The sequence below is a fragment of the Scyliorhinus torazame genome, chromosome 7 (genome assembly GCF_047496885.1).
Source record: "Scyliorhinus torazame isolate Kashiwa2021f chromosome 7, sScyTor2.1, whole genome shotgun sequence".
Classification (NCBI taxonomy): Eukaryota; Metazoa; Chordata; class Chondrichthyes; order Carcharhiniformes; family Scyliorhinidae; genus Scyliorhinus; species Scyliorhinus torazame.
In genome coordinates this window covers 309,452,747-309,476,185 of record NC_092713.1, presented here as the reverse complement: position 1 = coordinate 309,476,185, position 23,439 = coordinate 309,452,747, and the positions used below count along the sequence as shown (strand labels likewise).

The 23,439-nt window shown below is 47.2% G+C and overlaps 1 protein-coding gene across 3 annotated transcripts; it reads right to left on the bottom strand.

Annotated features, from left to right (window-relative positions):
- Positions 1–1,162: 1,162 nt before the first annotated feature.
- Positions 1,163–22,851, bottom strand: tmco6 (transmembrane and coiled-coil domains 6). 3 transcript variants are annotated; one of them, XM_072512748.1, is made up of 8 exons: positions 22,703–22,851; positions 18,549–18,661; positions 18,302–18,411; positions 16,398–16,581; positions 15,844–15,948; positions 11,281–11,366; positions 3,974–4,082; positions 1,163–1,270 (listed from the first exon to the last, which is right to left on the bottom strand). In XM_072512748.1, exons 1-8 carry the CDS (start codon positions 22,791–22,793, stop codon positions 1,256–1,258), a joined length of 813 nt encoding a protein of 270 aa, XP_072368849.1. In that variant the 5' UTR covers positions 22,794–22,851; the 3' UTR covers positions 1,163–1,255. The 3 variants fall into 3 exon arrangements, 2 of the variants coding, with proteins under 2 accessions (XP_072368849.1, XP_072368850.1); XM_072512749.1 differs by lacking the exons at positions 1,163–1,270; positions 3,974–4,082 and adding an exon at positions 7,331–7,709; XR_011948404.1 differs by lacking the exons at positions 1,163–1,270; positions 3,974–4,082 and adding an exon at positions 13,797–13,999.
- Between the last annotated feature and the right edge of the window lie 588 nt (positions 22,852–23,439).

Here is a 23,439-nt window from a genome sequence, read left to right as displayed (position 1 = left end):
GGTTTGCATTTATTCCGCACGTTAAACAACCACCGTGCATTCAAAAGCATTCTGTAGCCCATTAAATATCTTTGAAATGTAGGCACAGTTGCAGTGTACGATATGTACCAAACTGCACTGGAGAGTCAACTTCGATTTTTGGGTTCAAGTCTTTTTTGTCTTCAAGTCCTAGAAAGGGGCTTGAACCCACAACCTTCGGATTCAGGGGTGAGTGTGCTCCCAACTGAGTCCGATTACACTGATTGCACGAGGGAAAGCAACAGTATTTCATTGGTTATTTTGGGAGGTTTTGATGTACACAACATCGATTTGAAGCTTCCCTCTTTTCATGGGCATTCTCCCACACAGAATAGCTATTGATAATGGGCATGAGGGGATAAATTGTTGTTGTTCTTGTTTATAGATTTAGCATATCCAATTCATTTTTTTCCAATTAAGGGACAATTTAGTGTGGCCAATCCACCTAACCTGCACAGATTTGGGTTGTGGGGGCGAAACCCATGCAGACACGGGGAGAATGTGCAAATTCCACACAAACAGTGACCCAGAGCTGGGATCGAACCTGGGACCTCGGCGCCATGAGGCAGCAATGCTAACCCACTGCATGAGTGGATTGGATTGGATTTGTTTATTGTCAAGTGTACTGAGGTACGGTGAAAAGTATTTTTCTGCGAGCAGCTCAACAGATCATTAAGTACATGAAAACGGAATAAAAGAAAATACATAATAGGGCAACACAAGGTATACAATGTAACTACATAAGCACCGGCATCAGATGAAGCATACAGGGTGTAGTGTTAATGAGGTCAGTCCATAAGAGGGTCATTTAAGAGTCTGGTAACAGCGGGGAAGAAGCTGTTTTTGAGTCTGTTCATGCGTGTTCTCAGACTTCTGTATCTCCTGCCCAATGGAAGAAGTTGGAAGAGTGAGTAAGCCGGGTGGGAGGGGTCTTTGATTATGCTGGTTGCTTGCCCCACGCAGCGGGAGTTGTAGGTGGAGTCAATGGATGGGAGGCAGGTTCGTGTGATGGACTGGGCGGTGTTCACAACTCTCTGAAGTTTCTTGCGTCCTGAGCCGAACAGTTGCCATACCAGGTGCGATGCAGCCAGATAGGATTAGCATCAGGGGATAAATTAATGATCTTCCAGCTCTACTTACCAATTCCACACCATCTGTTGTGCCTGATTCAATGGCTCTGCCCAGTGCAATCAGCAGTATTACAGCTTGGCGTACGAGGCCCTGGGAGATCATACACTCACTGTTTACACCACTGCAAGAGATACAACAGACTATTTTGATTAACCGATCCTCCCGTGTTTTCCTTAAAGACAAAGCAAAGTGAAGCCTCACTCTCAGAAGTGCAGAGTACCACTGGCTAACTGGGTTGCAATCCTACAGAGAGTGAACAGGATGCTGATAAATGCCTCAAGGGGAAACACAGGTTAATGCCTTTCAGTGGAACTGGTTCATGCAGTTGGAGAAACCTCTTCAACCACACACCCACAGCACAATTGCACCACTTGCGCTGCATGGTTTGACTTTGGGTTACATTTATAGTGTAAATGCTGTTTGAATCTGGAGTCAAGGCTCTAACTGCAACCCAGAGGAAGAGGAGCAACTCTCTTGACTGATGGGAGCCTTGCTGAACTTTGCTTTAGAGCCACATTCGAATCTTCGCACCACATCTGAACGCAACCGTACAGAATTGCCGAACGCAGAAAGGGTTAGAGGGAACAACAGGTAACGGCCAAACCCACAAAGCGATGCAGAGTGGTTTTGATCATCAATTAGTAAAAGGTAACAAAAACAGAAAATGCTGGGCAAACTCAAAGCTTTGACAAAGACTCTACTAGACTTGAAACGTTAGCTCCCTTCTCTCGCCACAGGTGATGTCAGACCTGCCAGGATTGTCCAGCATTTTCTGTTTTTGTTTCAGATTCCAACATCCGCAGTAATTTGCTTTTGTATTAATAAAAGGCCATCGTTTACGAATTAGGTTTAGCGCAGTGCCGGGATCACTGCTCCACTCATCAGTAAAGACCTCGAACAGTCATTTCAGATTACCCAGCCTGGGCACAACTATCCAGGGCCACGGATTCAAGAATCTTTAAAAGCAGGATTGATGGCAGGAATAGCAAATGGGAATCAGAGTTTTGCATCAGGTACACTGAATGCAGATTGCAACAATGCATCCAACAAGTCTAGTATAAGCCATAATTAGAGCTGTGTGGGCAGGTTTGGTATTGTATTATAGACATGCTAATGATATAAATTCATTGAGATGGTCCAGGGATCATAGAACATAGAACATAGAAAATACAGCACAGAACAGGCCCTTCGGCCCACGATGTTGTGCCGAACCTTTGTCCTAGATTAATCATAGATTATCATTGAATTTACAGTGCAGAAGGAGGCCATTCGGCCCTTTGAGTCTGCACCGGCTCTTGGAAAGAGCACCCTACCCAAACTCAACACCTTCACCCAACACCAAGGGCAATTTGGACATTAAGGGCAATTTATCATTGGCCAATTCACCTAACCCGCACATCTTTGGATTGTGGGAGGAAACCGGAGCACCCGGAGGAAACCCACGCAGACACGGGGAGGACGTGCAGACTCCGCACAGTCAGTGACCCAAGCCGGAATCGAACCTGGGATCCTGGAGCTGTGAAGCAATTGTGCTATCCACAATGCTACCGTGCTGCCCTTGAGAACAAATAAATCTACACTATATCATTTAACCGTAATCCATGTACCTATCCAATAGCTGCTTGAAGGTCCCTAATGTTTCCGACTCAACTACTTCCACAGGCAGTGCATTCCATGCCCCCACTACTCTCTGGGTAAAGAACCTACCTCTGATATCCCTCCTATATCTTCCACCTTTCACCTTAAATTTATGTCCCCTTGTAATGGTTTGTTCCACCTGGGGAAAAAGTCTCTGACTGTCTACTCTATCTATTCCCCTGATCATCTTATAAACCTCTATCAAGGTTTATGGACGGGCATTGTTGCGGTGAGAGAGAGAGAGAGGAATTAAAGTATTTGGGCTCCATTTGTAGAAAATGGATCACTGGGGCCAAGAGGATAGCTCTTTCAAAGAGCTGGCTGGAGAATCATCAGTTCAATGGCCCGTGATTATGATTCCAAGAGGAATTTAAAAGGAGCATAGAAAATTATAAAAAGGGCTTGATAAAGTAAATAGTGAAAGATTATCTTAACTGACCAGTGAACAAGCAGTAAAACAGGAGCTTAGGATAGGGGACTTTCCTCACCCAAAAGATTAAATGGTCCATAGAACAACACAAGCTATCTGTTGCAATGGATTCGAAGTCTATGACTGCGGCAGTGTTGTATAGCCATGCTTTTGGACGAGTCAGCCACAGTCTTGGAATATTGATCCAGACAATTTGCGTTCAAATCCCAACCTCAGAATTTTGAGAATTTGTTTTTATTTATTTTTTAATTTTTTAAAAAGAGTCCCCAATTATTTTTTCCAATTAAGGGGCAATTTAGCGTGGCCAATCCACCTAACCTGCACTCTTTGGGTTGTGGGGGTGAGACCCACGCAGACACGGGGGGGGGGGGGGGGGGGAGACTGCATGTGTTAATGGTGACTATGGGTGAGTCCGGATTCCTTTTTGTCATTTGTTTATTTTATCATGCGGGCTAATGTTTGGGGTTTGGTGGGAGGATGGGATCGTTGTTATTGATATGGGGATTGACATTACATTAGTTACTGATTATTGTTGGGTGTAAATTTGGGAGAAAATGTGAAAAAGGAGAATAAAAATATTTAAAAAAAAAGAATAGATAGCTCTGATGTGAACCCTGCACTGATAACACATTGAAGAATCGAAATGAACAGGAATGCTAGGTGAACTGGGTAAACCAGGACAGTGAATGTGGTGGGTGCGGGGTGAGGGTGTGTGACCCCCCAGTTGAAAAGACTACTGGCTTTTTACCTACTCACGATGTAATGCAGGCACCAGGCACATTCCACAGCCGTCTGCATCCCAAATTCAGAATCCAGATCCAACAAACGGATCAAATGTGGGGTCAGATTGGCTTCCAGAACAGCACTGCCGATTAAACAAAGACATGTGTTAGCAATAGAAAGAAAAGGAGGCTGTGAACAGCAAAGTCATGGAATTCGAGCCACCCACAGCTTCTGGGACAGCATCCAGCAGAACGGACTTGCATCCATCCTGCACGCCCTCAGGAAGCCACAATGGCCGAGAGCATTTTAGATAATTTTGGTTTTTGGATGCCGCATTACCACAGCCTCAGCAAGCTATAGTCTAAAGCAGGCTTGTCCAACGTACAGAAGCCCCTCACAGTGCCCCCCCGCCCCAGTTTGCAAAATGCCCGTCAAACAGGCAAGCTTGAATGCAGGTTCCAGCATGGCACTGCTGCACCGATCACAGGCCGCGCCCCTCCAGCCGTTGCTGCTGGTGGGGTCCAGTGCAGGTGAGGCCGAGGGCACAGGAGGGGAGTGTGCGGGACAGTGGGGGAGGGCGCCGAGGGGGGAAATGAGCAGACGGCATGCGAGTTGTGTTAAACTTTATATTTCTGAATAATCAATGCATGATACCTCTGACCCATTCACCACAAAAATCGCACGGTAAACAGTGCAGACTTAAAGAATCGTAAAACCAGCAGTTTTTGGATGTGGTTTTTTTTCATAGAATTTACAGTGCAGGAGGCCATTCGGCCCATCGAGTCTGCACCGGCTCTTAGAAAGAGCACCCTACCCAAGCCCACACCTCCACCCCATCCCCATAACCCAGTAACCCCTCCCAACACCAAGGGCAAATTTGGAGACTAAGGGCAATTTAGCATAGCCAATCCACCAAAACTGCACATCTTTGGACTGTGGGAGGAAACCGGAGCACCCGGAGGAAACCCACGGAGACACGGGGAGAACGTGCAGACTCCGCACAGACAGTGACCCAAGCCAGGAATCGAACTTGGGACCCTGGAGCTGTGAATAAATTGTGCTAACCACAATGCTACCGTGCTGCCCACTGTTGTTACCGGATTTGCAGATACTCCACCCATGCTTCTGAAACTTTGTCACTGTTGTAACGTGGGATATCCACTAGCTAATTTCCACACTGTAAACTCCCATTAGGGGAAACAAATAAATGATCAGATAATCTGTTCCAATGATGTTGGTGGAGAGATAAATATCAGGCCAGAACACATGGAGAAAACCTCTGATTTTCTTTGAACTAGTGGCTGTGGGACCTTCTACACGCAGAGGGAGCAGAGTCTCGGTTTAAAACTCATCTGTAGGATAACACCTCCAATAGTCCAGCACTTCCTCAGCGAGGCACTGCAATTATAGCATTGATTAATGTGCAACTTTACAATTCAGAGGCGAGGTAGTGAACAAGACCAAGGCTTATAGTGACTGATGGGTTTTACTGAAAACGTGAAGCAGGGTCTCTGCCAATCCTCTGTCTCGATGCAGGCTACAGCCTTTATTAACAGAAACAAACGGCCTGTTTTTGGTTCCAGCTCTTTTACTATTCTGCCTGAACTTTCCAGAATTTTGACGTAATTTACAAAGTGCACCAACACCCTCTAGTGACAGCAAATCAGCACAGCAACTAAATGACATGAACTTCCAACTGAACAGCAAAACGCTGAATAATGCTCAGAAACCTGAAATAAAACGAAAAAAGGCTGAAAAGTTCACAACAGGTCAGTCAGCATTTGTAAAGAGAAATGTCCGGTTAATGCTTCTGCTATGGATCCTTGGAACAGAACTGAAGATTTAAAAGGTAACAATTGAACAAACTTGCACTTATATGGCCTCAGGAGGTTACAGCCAATGGAGCTGGGTTTTTTTGGGGAGTATAGTCTCTGCTGTAATGTTCTAAACCACAGAGGAACTTGAGGCACATCTCAGACCGCGTGACCATAAGGGAACTCTCATTGGAAAGAACATTCCGTTTGGGAAAAGAGCTGCCGACTCCCTTCATGCATCAGGGGTCAACAAGAATAAAAAGATTGCCGACTGTAAACAGCAGCAACAACAGGAGCAAAAGGAGCCAACACAGAAACTCAAGGACGTTCGGATGGGAATTGCTCAGAGCGCAGTCAGCAACAGCAATATTCCGTTCCCATTTCACAGCAGCATCTGAAGACCAACGAACATACCAACAGCGGGAGGAATGACGGAATCCTGACTTTGCTGAACAAAACCAACCCTAAAGGCTAAATTTGAAATGTTCTTAAGGGGCGAGAACCCTTTTGGAAATTGTCAAGAACAACAGCTTCAACTGGAGAGGGTAGAAGTTGTATTCCAGATACAAGACCTAAAATGTGAGGGCGAACGAAGCGAGAGTGAAACCTCGAGAGGAGAGGCGCAAGGTCTGATGTAGGCATGCCACAATCTGGAGAAGGCGCCACAAGAGGCTGGGCCACAAGATTCAGGTAAAGGTGGCCCAGGTTTACAGGGTGGAGGGGACAGCGGCTGGCAACAAAAAAAAAAAAACTAACGAGGGTGGAAACGGAGCTCGAGTGAAGTCAGAGAACTCCAAACACCTGCAGAATGCTAAGATCTATCCGGGGTGTGCCACGCTCAGCAGTGTGAACGAAGGTTCATAGCCTCTGAAGCGAAAGCTCAGATAAAGCAGCCTGATCAGGTTTTGCGACGCAAGAACAGGGTTAAACGCTTTGTTTTAAAAGGGCAGGAAGTATTGGCGAGGAACTATACCACCCGTGAGAAGTGAATACCTACCATTGTCCTGGCACAGACAAGACCGGTCTCCGACTTGGGACAATGTCGGGCGAAGAAGGCATGCGAATCAACTTTTAGCAACTTGGGACTAGTTTGCCCGAGACATATTCAAAGGAGAGTCGTAGAACATACAGTGCAGAAGGAGGCCATTTGGCCCATCGAGTTTGCACCGACCCACTTAAGCCCTCACTTCCACCCTATCCCCGTAACCCAATAACCCCTCCTAACCTTTTTGGACACTAAGGGCAATTTATCATGGCCAATCCACCTAATCCACCAGTCTGCAACAAACTGTTCCAAGTGAAGACTAGACATTCCGGAGAAACTGCCAATACGAAAAACAACGGTGGAAGACGGTGCCCCAGTTGAGGACACTTCAACTCCGAGTCAACCTGTGAACAACAACGTCAGCTCCGGTTGAGGCAACTACGGACGACATCCAAACTAAAGCAAAAACACTAGAGGTTGTAGTCAACTCAAAAACGCAGACACCGGAGATTCACCGACAACCACACAGAAATCAACGCTCTCTGAAACGTCTAACTTATTGACTGTCGTGTTTATTAATTATTCACATTTTGATCGTTATGGTTACATTGTGTTTCAGAGTGAAATAGGAACCTCGAAGGTAAAGGGGCCACTGAGTAAAATCTAATGCAGGGCAGCACCCAGGCTTAGAAATGAAGAGCACAAGGTGAATGGAGAAATTGTGTCGGCTGCAGCAATTTGGAGAGTGCAATGGGTGACGAACATACATACGAACAGGGAGGAGTAGGCCATTCGGCCCCTCGACCTTGCTCCAACATTTGGTTGATTGGGTTGCGGCCTCAACTCCACTTTCCTGTCTACCTCCTGCAACCTTTATCTCTTTTTTCAATCAATAAGAATCGATACGGCGTAGGAGGCCATTTGGCCAGTCGTCTGTGTACTGGCTCTCCAAATAAGAATCCAGCTTCCTCTGCTCTTTTGGGAAGAGACAAACAACCATCAGAGAGAAAGAAATTCTCCTCATCGCTACGTTAAAACAGGAGTTTCAAGAGTTTAAAATTTGAGGATAACAAGGGAATAACCAAATGAAAAACGATCAAGGTCTACGGAGTTTGCCTTCTACCATCCTAGTCGCCACATGGTATGATAATGACATTGTTTGGTTAATCATAGTAATCAATCTTTATCAATTAGTCCATATCAAACAAGGGGAGGAAAGTCGCACTGATGGAAAATTCTGGGGACCATGCTCCACCCACCATGTTTGACTTCAGTTCACATCAGAGATCCGTGTGCAAAGAGCTGGTTTCGGGGAACAGGCAGTGCAGGTGAGCAGAAGCTTGGAGTCAGTATAAAGCCACAGCACAATGTGCCTGGGCGAGTGCAGCGGCAACACTCGAAAAGCTCAACTCCATCCGGGACAAAGCAATCTGCTTGGTCAGCACCCCATCCGCCACCTTTAACATTATTAAAAACAAACACCTTTCGGGACAGAATCAGGTCATTGAGTCCGACTGGCCCAGTCTGTACCCCACAGGAATCTGCTCCCACCCCTCTTCATTTCCTTCTATTCCTTGTCCCTTGTGTGGTGAGATCTAATTCTCCCTTAAATGCGTTCATGCTATTTGCCTCAACTACTCTGGGGTTGATAATATCGAAACAAAAAGATGCCCAATGCAAATACCTGCAGTTACAACCCGACATAGTGATAGAACATGCAATAATCACAGACTGCCAACAAGCAACTGAAGTCACTCAAAATCTATATTCCCAGCTTCAGATGCTTTCAAGAAGCTTCCCCCTCCGACCAAATTTAAATTCTATTAAAATTTCCTTTGTGCTTTTTGTGAGGGCCACGAAGAATCCAGCACGAGTTTTAAGGATACAAAGTAATAACATTTATTTACTATAACATATATACATAACAGTAGCAGTAACTTCCCTTGCTACATACTCCTTCCTGCTGGTTCCTGAACTGGCCAGCTTTATTTATACTAGGGGTTTACTAGTGGTTTCTCCGCCCCCCTCATTGGGGAAGCTCATACTCCCACAGGATTGTGGGATAGTCATTAGTCCCCAGCCAATGGTAAGTAGGCAGGTTATAACAGTGCTGTAGGAACGTTACGACGTGATCATTCAGAACATAAGAAACAGGAGGAATGACCACCCAGCCCGGCGAACCTGCTCCGCCATTCAATATGTTCATTGCTGATCTTGGGATTCACCTTCATTTTCCCACCCACTCCCCGTATCCCTTAATTCCCCAAGACACCAAAATCCTTCTATCCCAGCCTCGATAGAGCATCCATGACTGTCTGGGGTCGAGAGTTCCAAAGATTCACAACCTTTGAGTGAAGTAATTTATTTTCATCTCAGTCCGATAGATCAACCCCCTGATCCTAAGACTCTGCCCCATCCCACCTTGCTTTAGATTACCCAACCTCTCAGACAATCTCTCAGCAACGACTGGTGGCCCATCGAGTCTGCACCTTGGAAATAACACCCTACCTAAGCCCACCCTATCCCTGTAACCCAGTAAACCCACCTAACTTTCTGGACACTAAGGGGCAGCGTGCCCAATCCACCTAACCTGCACATTTTTGGACTGTGGGAGGAAACCAGAGCACCCGGAGGAAACCCACGCAGACACGGGGAGAAAGTGCAGACTCCGCATAGACAGTGACCCAAGGCCGGAACTGAACTCAGGTCCCTGGAGCTGAGAGGCAGCAGTGTTAACCACTGTGCTGCCACAGAATTACAAATTATCATCTAGATAGGAATAATATGATCAGGGATAGTCAGCATGGCTTTGTGAAGGGTAGGTCATGCCTCACAAACCTTATTGAGTTCTTTGAGAAGGTGACTGAACAGGTAGACGAGGGTAGAGCAGTTGATGTGGTGTATATGGATTTCAGCAAAGCGTTTGATAAGGTTCCCCACGGTAGGCTATTGCAAAAAATACGGAGGCTGGGGATTGAGGGTGATTTAGAGATGTGGATCAGAAATTGGCTAGCTGAAAGAAGACAGAGGGTGGTGGTTGATGGGAAATGTTCAGAATGGAGTACAGTCACAAGTGGAGTACCACAAGGATCTGTTCTGGGGCCGTTGCTGTTTGTCATTTTTATCAATGACCTAGAGGAAGGCGCAGAAGGGTGGGTGAGTAAATTTGCAGACGATACTAAAGTCGGTGGTGTTGTCGATAGTGTGGAAGGATGTAGCAGGTTACAGAGGGATATAGATAAGCTGCAGAGCTGGGCTGAGAGGTGGCAAATGGAGTTTAATGTAGAGAAGTGTGAGGTGATTCACTTTGGAAGGAATAACAGGAATGCGGAATATTTGGCTAATGGTAAAGTTCTTGAAAGTGTGGATGAGCAGAGGGATCTAGGTGTCCATGTACATAGATCCCTGAAAGTTGCCACCCAGGTTGATAGGGTTGTGAAGAAGGCCTATGGAGTGTTGGCCTTTATTGGTAGAGGGATTGAGTTCCGGAGTCGGGAGGTCATGTTGCAGCTGTACAGAACTCTGGTACGGCCGCATTTGGAGTATTGCGTACAGTTCTGGTCACCGCATTATAGGAAGGACGTGGAGGCTTTGGAGCGGGTGCAGAGGAGATTTACCAGGATGTTGCTTGGTATGGAGGGAAAATCTTATGAGGAAAGGCTGACGGACTTGAGGTTGTTTTCGTTGGAGAGAAGAAGGTTAAGAGGAGACTTAATAGAGGCATACAAAATGATCAGGGGGTTGGATAGGGTGGACAGTGAGAGCCTTCTCCCGCGGATGGATATGGCTGGCACGAGGGGACATAACTTTAAACTGAGGGGTAATAGATATAGGACAGAGGTCAGAGGTAGGTTCTTTACGCAAAGAGTAGTGAGGCCGTGGAATGCCCTACCTGCTACAGTAGTGAACTCGCCAACATTGAGGGCATTTAAAAGTTTATTGGATAAACATATGGATGATAATGGCATAGTGTAGGTTAGATGGCTTTTGTTTCGGTGCAACATCGTGGGCCGAAGGGCCTGTACTGCGCTGTATTGTTCTATGTTCTATGTTCTAACAAAGAAAATTACAGCACAGGAACAGGCCCTTCGGCCCTCCCAGCCTGCACCAATCCAGATCCTTCATCTAAACCTGTCGTCTATTTAAAGAGATTGGTCACAGAATTCAGAGTCAGGAGATCTGGTACAGATTTATCACCCTAATCAGGAAAGTGCTTTCAGGAAAACAGGAATTATCCCAGAATGCTCCGTGTTTAATTTCTCCTGGTGATGGCAGCTGGAAATAGGCAGCATGTGGAGTAGTATTGATGCATGTGAAGGGAAACTGGGAAAGTGAAGGGAGAAAGGATGTCAATAAAGGCAGAAGGAGCATTGTGGGAGGAGATTCAGGTGGTACAGAAACACCAGCAGAGACCAGTTGGACTAAATGGCCTAATTCTGTGCTACAAGGGTAGGTAACTCGACTGGACTGTTGAGGGTGGAAGAGACGTGCATTCATTCAGGGCCCAGGTACACACTGGTCCCACTGAGGCACTAACTTACGGGACGATCTTCTCTCCCGCTTCCTTGGCCTGCAGCATTTGCGACAGTGAATAAGCCGCTGCCTCCACCACAGCTCCATGGGGTGACTGAAAGAGACAGACAATTGCTTTAGGAACACATTACATTTACATCCCGGCTCTAAGAAGAAATGGCCCAAGGCACCTGGCACTCAGAAAGGTTGAAGACTGAAAGGAAAGTGCAGTCAGACATTAATTTTTAAGAATATTTTGAAGGATAAGCGAAACACCAAGGCAAAAAGGGATTAAGGGAGGAAAAAGCACTTACATTTATATAGAGTGTTACTATCTCCATGGAGACCCATAACGGTTTAAAAAGAAATTCACATTTCTGGTTATTAGCCGAAAGCATAACATGTCAAGATTTAACGTTTAAAAGCTTTTAAACTGCAATGACTAAAGACAAAACACTATTAATTAAACACTATTAACTTTTCGTGGCAACTTATAAGTTAAACAGAATATAACTTATTATTTTCTATTTTTAAACCCCAGGGCCGGTGCAGACTCGATGGACCGAATGGCCTCCTTCTGCACTGCAAATTCTGTGTAAAATTCGTATCAGAATGACTTTGGGACATTGCTTTTTTAATAAGGCTGATGCTGTCAAAAAGCTTCAAAATACATGAGCCTACTCCATCTTGCGTTATTAACATTTAGCGTTTTCTACAAATGAACGCATTCTTCAGTCACTGGGGAGGCCCATGTTCAGGTTTTGTGATCCCTGCAGCCGAGGCCAGGGCCCTTCTTCAGCATAACTCGCGTGAAAATTTTTAAAAAATGATCCCCCAGTGTGGGGCTTGAGACCACGACTCTGGGACGAAGGGTCTAACTAACTATCAAATGAGCTCGCCAGGCTGTGCCGGAATTGGAATCTGCCATCACGCAGCGCCTTCGGCGGGCTGGAAGGGCGGCAGGGTCAGTTGTGCATTTCACAACAGCCGCAGTGAGGGCTGCGTGCTCGTGGGCAACCGTTTCTGTCGCCTTTCCGATTGGGAGCAGGAGTTAATGGTTTGAAAATTACTTCCTCCACTATTCTCTCATTCCGTGGCAGCCTGTTATAGGTGAATAGATTCAGCAGTTTCAAAGTGTAACCACTGCTCTTGCATTTTGGACGGCAGCTGTTGATGATTCTGTTTTTCCCGTTTTCACCTCCTCCCAACCCATCTGTCCGTCTGCTTTTTTTTTTGTTTACGGGATGGGAGCTTCACTGGGCAGACTAACATTTATTGCCCATGTCTAATTGCCCTGGAGGTGGTGGTGCTGCGCCACCGTCTTGATTCCCTACGGTCTATGTGGCGTCGGTACACCTATTGAGAGGAGTTCCAGAATTCTGGGTTTCTTTGGAGACGGAGGGTCTTTTGATTGTGGAATTAGCCTTCACTGTCCCCGGATGTTAACATTTGGCATCTTCTCTCCAATAGCACAATGTGAATCTCCCTTCGATCTCGCAGCTAACTTGCCCAGATTTCCTGTCAGACTCCAGCATAGGTCACATGCTCCTTTCATTTAACCTACATTTAGAGGTGCCTCTCCAAACGATGACAATCTTATAAACTAAAAGATATTGTCCTAAAATATAATCCCAGAAACCTCACATTTGCAACAAGAATTATTCACCACCATGGGATGTCCTGAAGTGCATTATAGCCAATGAAGTACTTTTAAAATATTGCCACTGAAAAATGTTGGAGGTGATGGATTTTACACAAGCACAGGGAGCAAGAACAATAAAATGTCACGACTAAGGCAAGATGGAAGGTAGAAGAAATTAAGTGACAAGAAGGGATGATGGTGCAAGGCAAAATGAAATGGGATCTAGACAAATGCTCCTTCAACAATACCTTCCACCCATGATGTCTGCTACCTAGAGGGACAGGGATAGCACCTGCTTGATCTCCTCCAAGACGCACACTGCCCTGATTTGCAACTATAGCACTGTTCCTATGCCACCTATTCACCCGGTCACAGATCTTTCCTTTTGTTTGTTCTTCTCATTCCTTTTCCTCCCTCTGAATGTACTTAAAAACCTGTTATGTTTTCCAGTTCTGATGCAAGGTCACCGACCTGAAAGATGAACTCTCTCTCCCTTTCCACAGATGCTGCCTGACCTGCCGAATGTTGCCCGATTGCATTGCAGATTTTGCCTATTGAATTATCAATGCCATTCAACCTCGCTGGAGCCAAGTTATGCACAAACAACGAATGAGAGAACTATACTTTTAGCCATGTCGGTTTAGAGTACAACTTTAGCGAGTAGATCTGAAGAATTCCCCTTGAATAATGACATGGGGTATTTTACACCCACCTGAATGGGCAGACGGAGCCTCACTTTAACATTTAACAGGAATTCAATCCCTTTACTACCCATTGAACCAGAAAAATCCACACCTCTGACTGCACAGCATTCCATCAGTACCAGTGTGTCCTCCAATTTTTTTTCACAGTTTACGAGCAATTTATTAAGTAATGACCTTTAAAAACGTTTGCACGAGTTACCTTCGAGCCTGTCTCGTACACAGGGGCAGCACGGTAGCACAAGTGGATAGCACTGTGCTCCAGGTTCCCAGGTTCGATTCCCCGCTGGGTCACTGTCTGTGCGGAGTCTGCACGTTCTCCCAGTGTGTGCGTGGGTTTCCTCCGGGTTTCCTCCCGCAGTCCAAAGTTGTGCGGGTTAGGTGGATTGGCCGTGATAAATTGCCCTTAGTGACCAAAAAGATTAGGAGGGGTTATTGGGTTCCGGGATAGGGTGGAAGTGAGGGCTTAAGTGGGTCAGTGCAGACTTGATGGGCTGAATGGCCTCCTTCTGCACTGTATGTTCTATGTTAACAGACTAAGTGGAAACCTTAGTGTTGGCTGCACGGCCACTCAGCCGAGGGTACACGGACCAGGGCCTCATGGAGTGTCAGCCTAAACGATGCGTTTAAGTTCATTGTCGGGCTTGAACCCACAACCTAGCTCAGAGCCAAGGCGATCAACTGCAAATATTAAAAATAAAAAAATTTAGAGTACCCGATTCATTTTTTCCAATTAAGAGGCAATTTTTCCAATTTAGGGGCTGGTTTAGCACAGGGCAAAATCGCTGGCTTAGCACAGGGCAAAATCGCTGGCTTTGAAAGCAGACCAAGGCAGGCCAACAACAGGGTTCAATTCCTGTACCAACCTCCCCCAAAAAGGCGCCAGAATGTGGCGACAAGGGGCTTTTCACAGTAAGTTCATTTGAAGCCTGCTTGTGATAAGCAATTTTCATTTCATTTCATTTTTATTTAGCATGTTGAATCCACCTACCTTGCACATCTTTAGTGTGTGGGGGCGAAACCCACGCAAACACGGGGAGAATATGCAAACTCCACACAGACAGTGACCCAGAGCTGGGATCGAACCTGGGACCTCGCGCCGTGAGACTGCAGTGCTAACCACTGCGCCACCGTGCTGCCCCCCAACTGCAAATATAAATACAATACAAGGGAGACCCTTTCCGCAGGGCACAATCCCTTGTTGCTCATTTAACCAGAAAACAGATGTGTCAGCTGCTGCCCACTTGGTAACATTCACACCTCAGTTGTAGGTTCAAGTCCCATTCCAGAGACCTGGGCTGACACTCCCAGTGCAATGCTGGGTGAGACATTCAACCGAGGCCTGGTTTTCCCTTTCAAATGGACATAAGATTCCACAGCACTATTTAGAAGAGCAGGGTATCCTGGGAAATGTGTATTCTTCAATTATTCCTAAAAAGAATGGTCTGGGTCATTGCGTGCAAATTGGCTGCTGCGTTTCCTATATGTCAACAGTGACTACACTTCAAAGGGTTTTCATTGGTGATAAAACACTTTGGGACACACTGAGATTGTGAAAGGTGCAATAGAAATAAAGTCTCTTGCTTTCTTTTTAAAGTTATTACTGTGGTGACAGCCAAATGTAGAATAGAATAGAGTTACCATAGAATTCCGGCAGAGCACAAGGAGGCCATTTGGCCCATTGAGTCTGCACCAACCCTCTGAAAGAGCACTCCACCTAGGCCCACTCCCCCCTCTCCCTGTAACCCAAACTATATCGGCATATCTTTGGAATGTGGGAGGAACCATAGGAAACCCACGCAGAGAGAAAGTGCAAACTCCACACATACAGTCATCCAAGGCTGGAATTGAACCTGGATCCCTGGCGCTGTGAGGCAGCAGAGCTAATCACTGTGCCATGACGCTTTCCTATCAACCCTCTATGTATAGGGGAAATCAACCACGAAAACTGGTCTCCCTAGCCAAACTGCAATCATAAATGGCTAGCTGACCACAATGGAAAGCGATGGCAATCTGGGCAGAATTAGAACACAGTAAAAATCAACAGGAAAACATAGAATGCAGAGATCGTCACCGACAGGGCTCACAAGATGACCAGCCCCCAAAGAGACCGAAATCGGATGGTCTGTTAGCACCCCACCCTGGTTCGTGGAGCCCAGGTTAATTACATGGCTAAATGATTCCACTGTGCAGTACTGAATAAATTCACAACAGCTTCATCTGCAGTTATTTTCCCAATGATGTCTCACCTGTAAACAGATCGCCAGAGCTTGGATCACACCTTGCACCAGAAGTTGCTTCCGAACTGCTTCGTTCTCAGCTGCTAGGTTCCCCAGGATGTACAGACACAGCTCCTGCAACAGAATTTCCCCCCCCCCCCAAAAAAATTCTGATTATCAGAGACTTACATCACCAATATACTTTGCAAACATCAGCTCAGAGACCAAGAATGAATTCGGCTCCAGGCTCTCCGATGGGTTACTTGATAAATTTTCAATGTGCCATCGAACCATTTATCAGGGAGCCCAGTTCATGCACTGTTCCCATATCACACCACGAAATATCAGAGCGACGTGTATCCAGGTTGGGATGTTTATGAGGCATTGTGAGGATCAGCATGGGAACCCACAATTACAGCAATTAGTACATAGAGAACGTATGGAAGAGGTCAGTTAGAACCTCATTTGTGCTCTGGTGTGGGACCCAAACTTGCAACATTCCGATTTGGAGACAAGAGCAGATATTTACTGAGCCACAGCTGACACTGAAAGATATTAACAGCGTTCTGCAAACGACTGCTCACCGTGAACTTTGCGCTCTGGCCCGAGAGGTACGTCAGGAGGTAGGGCGTTGCTGGCAAACAGACAAGCGAGATGCTGGGGTCATCCGAGTGGGAGAGTTCAAGCAAACACTGCGCGGCCTCAAGCTGAACCACTGCCAGGCTGCTGGTGAAGAGGCCGATGAGGACGTGGATACTGTTTTCAAACCTAGACCGGGGCAGAAAACAACAATGAGTTTGCCACTTTCAGAGAACCTTTGGTTTATCAGGCTAACAGAGTGTACAGTCTGATGTTCGATATGGATTAAGTGCCCACCAGGTGTAGAATGAAAGTGTTAAAGGAATTGAGACCTTTCCTATTTCAATGACCCAGTTTAATTATTGCACATTGCAGGTCAGGGATAGCTGTATGTTTCAAAAGATGGTGCACTCAGCAAGAATTAGATGATAATAATAATCTCTATAGTCACAAGCAGGCTTACATTAACACTGCAATGAAGTTACTGCGAAAAGCCCCTAGTTACCACAGTCCGGCGCCTGTTCGGGTACACAGAGGGAGAATTCAGAGTGTCCAATTTACCTAACAGCACGTTTTTCGGGACTTGTGGGATGAAACCGGAGCGCCCGGAGGAAACCCGCGCAGACACAGGGGAGAACGTGCAGACTCCGCACAGACTGTGACCCAAGCCAGGAATCGAACCTGGGACCCTGGCGCTGTGAAGTCATAATGCTAACCACTGTGCTACCGTGCTGCCCTTTATTTCACTGGGTAGCAAAATAACAATTTGGTGCTAATCTGTGTTTATAGGTTTGTGCTCGGAGCCCACAATAACAAAAACTTGCATTTCTATAGTGCTTTAATGTAGTAAAAAGTCCCAAGGTACTTAACAGAAGTGACTATCCAACAAAATCTAATGCTGAGCCACACAGAGATATTGGGACAGGTGAACAAAAGCTTGGTCAAACCTGTTGGTTTTAAGATGCATCTTAAAGGGGGGGGGGGGGGGGGGGGAAGGGAGGTACTGAGCGAGGGGGCGGAGGAAGGGGAGGGTGGTCTAGAGCTGAGGCATGACCGTCAACGGTGGCGCAAAGCAAACGCACAAGAGGCGAGAATTGGAAGAGCATAGAGACCTGAGAGTTGTAGGGGGTTAGCCTTAGGGAGGGATGAGACACTGAAGGGATGCAAAAACAAGAATGAGACTTTTAACATCTGCATCCTAGAACACTAAGGTGGATAATTGGCCTGTCATACCTGGGCTCTGAAATACTCTTAGCAAGATATATCCAACTAAGAACAATCCGTCCACTCAGATTGAAATTGAAAGTACCCAAACTCAGTGCATTTAGCTGCCTTGAGAGACAGGGCTGGATTTGAATCACAGATCCATGAAGCGAAGGTCAGTGTTTATCACAGAACCACTCAGTCTCCTAACTCTGGTTTTTCCAGATAGGCAGCTTTAGATCCAACTATATACTTCCCTAAACCCAGACGGCAGGGTTAACTGATAAACCCACAGATGGGCTCTGACCTGGCATGCCAGATAGCAGAGACTGTAAAACTAAATTTGATAAATCCATGTACACATGTGGGCTGGCATGGGGGGGTGGGGTGGAAACGGTCACAACTTCTGCCAGATTGTTGTTCCAAAGAAAATCTGATGTCCTTCAGGAAAGGAAATTAGACACCAGAATTTGGTCTATTCTTACACGTAGCTCTAGTCCCACACTTTGGCTGGCTCAAGATGACCGGAATTAGGCCTGTAAAAACACTCGTTTGTATGAAGGTGACTGCTCACCAGCCTTCGCAGACTAACGGGGCTGGGCAATAAATGCGGCCTTGCCCACATCGAGAGAAAATAAACAAGACAGGAAAAAGGGACCTAGGGGTAGATGAAGAAATTGCAAAAATGCCACTGAGCTGCCGGTACCTGACAAACAGCTGCTGCGATTTCTTCAGTTGGAGCACTTGACGAAGAGAGCGTAAAGCAGCAAGACGGTCGTCCGATCCATGCTGAATCCTCCGGTACAGCTGCAAAACCTATGGCAATTGTGAACACAAGACAAGTCAGATTGGACACGTCACTGAGCCACTTACACTTCCAAATTGAACGCGCTCTCTTAAAAATGTTTCTCGGGACCAGGGCCAGATGGACGTGGGGGCCGATTGCGTCTCACCTCCTCCTGAGTGATCAAAGTCTCTCTGATCTCCATTTCCTCTCCATCTCCCTGCAGACCCCTCGGCAATCTTTTGCTAACCAGCTGCTTTTCCTTGCGTGCTTTCCGCAGATCTGTACATAGAAAGGAAATTCCCAGTAACGCGTGGCCACATTAAAAACTTGCAGAGTAATGAAGCAAAACTGGCATCAGTACAAGAGGAAGCATTCGCACTTTAGATTGGGTTTGTTTATTGTCACCGAGGTACAGTGAAAAGTATTTTTCGGCGAGTAGCTCAAACAGATCATTTAGTACATGAAAATAAAATAAAATACATAACAAGGTACACACTGTATAAAAGAGAACGGTTAGTGATGATGTTTGTGTTAGAATTAAATTAAGAGATTGGTACGGTTATAAGAGATGTAAAAAGAGGATCTGTTTGGGAGAGCTTGCAGTCGCCACGCTCCAGTGCCATCTTGGTTTGCATATTTCTACTAACATTGTGTGTTGTATTCAAATAGAAGAGATCTGGTAAAAGCAGATGAAATTCAGGAGCAAACAATGCAAAGAGAAACAAGCAAAAGATCAATTTTCAAAGAATTTACAGTGCAGAAACAGACCATTTGGCCCAATGCAGATGTCCGTGGTCTATTCCAGTTAATCCTATCCTAAAAAATTGTTCCATTCATTTCTCGTTCATCTACTTATCGAGCTTTCCCATAAATCCATCTGTATGATTCACCTCAACTACTGGGGTAGCAACATTCATATTCCAGCCGAGTTCTGGGTAAAGATGATTCTCCTCAACTCCCTTTTAAATTCATTAGCAACTATTTGTGGCCCCTGGTTTTGGTCTCACCTAAAAGTTAAAATGTCTTCCTTGCGTCCAGCTTGTAAACCTGGCCATAAGTTGCCCCTTAGTGACCAGGGATGGTTATGGGGTTACAATGACCTCGAATGCACTGTAGGGATTCTAAAGATTATATTGGATAGACACGCATTCAAAACTACCAATCAAAAATTGATGAATCTATTCAGTCCTACACTGTGACTCTAGCACATAAATGCACGTTTGACACTCTCACCGACAAACCTGTGAGAGATTGCATTGTGTGGGGTCCATAGTGATGTCTGCAAACAGCTTCTTCACGACAAAGAGTTAACCCTGCAGTCTGCCATCAGCATCTGCATGCTCGATAAGCAGAAAGAAGAGCAAAGAGTTAAGACGGGAAACAGAAGTTTTCACGGCACAGGGCATGCCCTGCCCCAACTGCAGTGGCCATCACTCAGGACAGAACTACATGTCTGCCGTTTGGTAAACACGGCAACATAGGAGGCAAATGGAACCATTAGGGGCTGGTTTGGAACAGTGGGCTAAACAGCTGGCTTGTAATGCAGAACAAGGCCAGCAGCACAGGTTCAATTCCAGTACCAGCCTCCCCGAACAGGCGCCGGAATGTGGTGACTGGGGGCTTTTCATAGTAACTTCATTGAAGCCTACTTGAGACAATAAGCGATTATTGTTTTGCAAAACGCTGCCGATCTCCCCGTGTCTGCGTGGATTTCCTCCGAGTGCTCTGGTTTCCGCCCACAAGTCTCGAAAGACATGCTTGTTAGGTGAATTGGACATTCTGAATTCTCCCTCAGGTTACCCAAAACAGACACCGTAGTGTGGCGATTAGGGGGTTTAGAGACGGCACGGCAGCACTGTGGTTAGCACTGTTCCTTCACAGCGCCAAGGGCCCGGTTTGATTCCCAGCTTGGGTCAGTCTGTGTGGTGTCTGCACGTTCTCCCCCTGTCTGTGTGGGTTTTCTCCGGGTGCTCCGGTTTCCTCCCAGGAGTCCCAAAACACTTGCTGTTAGGTAATTTGGACATTCTGAATTCCCCCTCAGTGTACCCAAACAGGTGCCGGAATGTGGCGACGAGGTGCTTTTTACAGTAACTTCATTGCAGTGTTTCATAGATCATAGAATTTACAGTGCAGGAGGCCATTCGGCCCATCGAGTCTGCACCGGCTCTTGGAAAGAGCACCCTACCCCAAGGTCCACACCTCCACCCTATCCCCATAACCCAGCAACCCCACCCAACACTAAGGGCAATTTTGGACACTAAGGGCAATGTATCATGGCCAATCCACCTAACCCGCACATCTTTGGACTGTGGGAGGAAACCGGAGCACCCGGAGAAAACCCACGCACACAGGGGGAGGATGTGCAGACTCTGCACAGACAGTGACCCAAGCCGGAATGGAACCCGGGACCCTGGAGCTGTGAAGCAATTGTGCTATCCACAATGCTACCGTGCTGCCTTAATGTAATGTAAGCCTACTTGTGACACTAAAGATTATGAAGTCACCAGGCCTTTGTGTCAGCTCCTCCACCAAAATATCGACTAGTATTGGCAGGAGCACCATACTGTTACATTCAACAAATTTAATCAGGCACTCCCAGCCCCTCCGGTGCTACAATATTTCGGCATTCGAGCACCTGTGGTCCTATCAGCAGATGACTCCCAGCACGGATTTGGCACAGTCTGCACCGAGAATGGCAGACCAGTAGTCTTTGCACCAAGTGCCCTCACTGAGATTCGCTTCGCACAGATTAAGACAGAATTCCCCGCCGTAGACTTCGCTTGTCACAAGTTTCATGACTTCATATATGGTTGTCCTGTAGGTGTTGAAACTGATCATCAGCCATTCATAACTAATGTAAAAAAAAAGCCTGTTCACACTGCGTCTGCAAGGTTGCAATGCATGATGCTTAAGCCGCAATGTTACAGCCTCAGTATCATGTACAAACGTGAAGCTGTTTCTTTCTGATGCCCTACCCAGAGCCACTTTACCCACCACTGACCAGGCAGATCATGAGGAAGATATCAACATCATAACTATAGAGATACTTTTATCTTGTCGAACTGAGGAAAACAAGCTGTCTTACAGGTGGATCTCACATGTGGGCAGCTCAACAATGTCATCATGAAAGGCTGGCCTGAGTCCTCAAAGAAGCTTCCCCACAAGCTCCGCACATTCATCTCCTTGAGAGAGGAGCTAACCGTACAACACAGACTGACACTACATGGTCAGTTATTCATTATCCCCACCCCTCTGCAGAGGTACTACACCTAGCAACTCCAACAAAGCAACCAAATACAGGTGAAAAGAAACCCTATACTTGCCCTCAATGTATTTGAACAAGGGGAGGGAAGTATCCAGGTGTGCACCATGCAACCACTCAAGCTCAATCAAACCAAACAACCGCTGCACCTACACGAGGTCCTGGACCTCCCACGGTTGTTCCCGGCTGCTCATACCTTTGAACGGAATGGTATGAACAGCATTTGGTACTTGACGCCTCATACAACCCCCCACAGGACAGACATAGTGTCCAACCGCCCCACCCCCTAGGACAGACAGACACAGTGTCCACCCCCGGGACAGACAGACACAGTGTCCACCCCCCAGGACAGACAGACACAGAGTCCACCCCCCAGGACAGACAGACACAGTGTCCACCCCCCAGGACAGACAGACACAGAGTCCACCCCGGGACAGACAGACACAGTGTCCACCCCCCAGGACAGACAGACACAGAGTCCACCCCCCAGGACAGACAGACACAGTGTCCACCCCCCAGGACAGACAGACACAGAGTCCACCCCCCAGGACAGACAGACACAGAGTCCACCCCCGGGACAGACAGACACAGAGTCCACCCCCCAGGACAGACAGACACAGTGTCCACCCCCCAGGACAGACAGACACAGAGTCCACCCCCCAGGACAGACAGACACAGAGTCCACCCCCGGGACAGACAGACACAGAGTCCACCCCCCAGGACAGACAGACACAGAGTCCACCCCCCAGGACAGACAGACACAGAGTCCACCCCCGGGACAGACAGACACAGAGTCCACCCCCGGGACAGACAGACACAGTGTCCACCCCCCAGGACAGACAGACACAGAGTCCACCCCCCAGGACAGACAGACACAGAGTCCACCCCCGGGACAGACAGACACAGAGTCCACCCCCGGGACAGACAGACACAGTGTCCACCCCCCAGGACAGACAGACACAGAGTCCACCCCCCAGGACAGACAGACACAGAGTCCACCCCCCAGGACAGACAGACACAGCCTGTCAGAGCTGCTCAGTGTATTCACCCTCCCTCACCCCGCTCCTGCTGCCGTCTCCTGGCTTTTATCTCCTCCACGCCACAGGCGCGGTTCCGGCTCCGCATCTGGGCCCCTCTGCCCCGGATCATGTCCGCGGTCTCCAGGTCCGCCGGGCCCGGCCACCGTCTCCCTCCCGCTGCCGTCGCTCCCAAGGTCGCGCAGTGATGACGCGCCCGCCCGCTGACCTCCCGCCGCAGCGCCCGCCCGCTGACCTCCCGCCGCAGCGCCGCCCGCTGACCTCCCGCCGCAGCGCCGCAGCGCCGCCCGCTGACCTCCCGCCGCAGCGCCACCAGCAGCCCGGAAGGCTCCATTACAGCTCAGTGCCGCCCCTCTCACAACCCCACCCAACTGCATTTATACAGCGCCTTCAACACAGGTGACCAAAAGCTTGGGCAAAGACTTAGGTTTTGAGCAATAACTTTGAAAAATAAATAATTACCGTTTTGTTTTGCCTTTCAAAACCTTGGAGCACCACAATGCACTTCACTGAATTGCATTTTGAACTGCAGTCACTGTTGTAATTTTGGAAACATGGCAGCCAATTTGCACTCAGCATGTCCCAATTGTAATGCGATATAAGACCATAAGATATAGGAGCAGAATTATGCCATTCAGCCCATCGAGTCTGCTCCACCATTCAATCATGGCTGATATTTTCTCATCCCCATTCTCCTGCCTTCTCCCCATAACCCCTGATCCCCTTATTAATCAAGAACCTATCTATCTCTGTTTTAA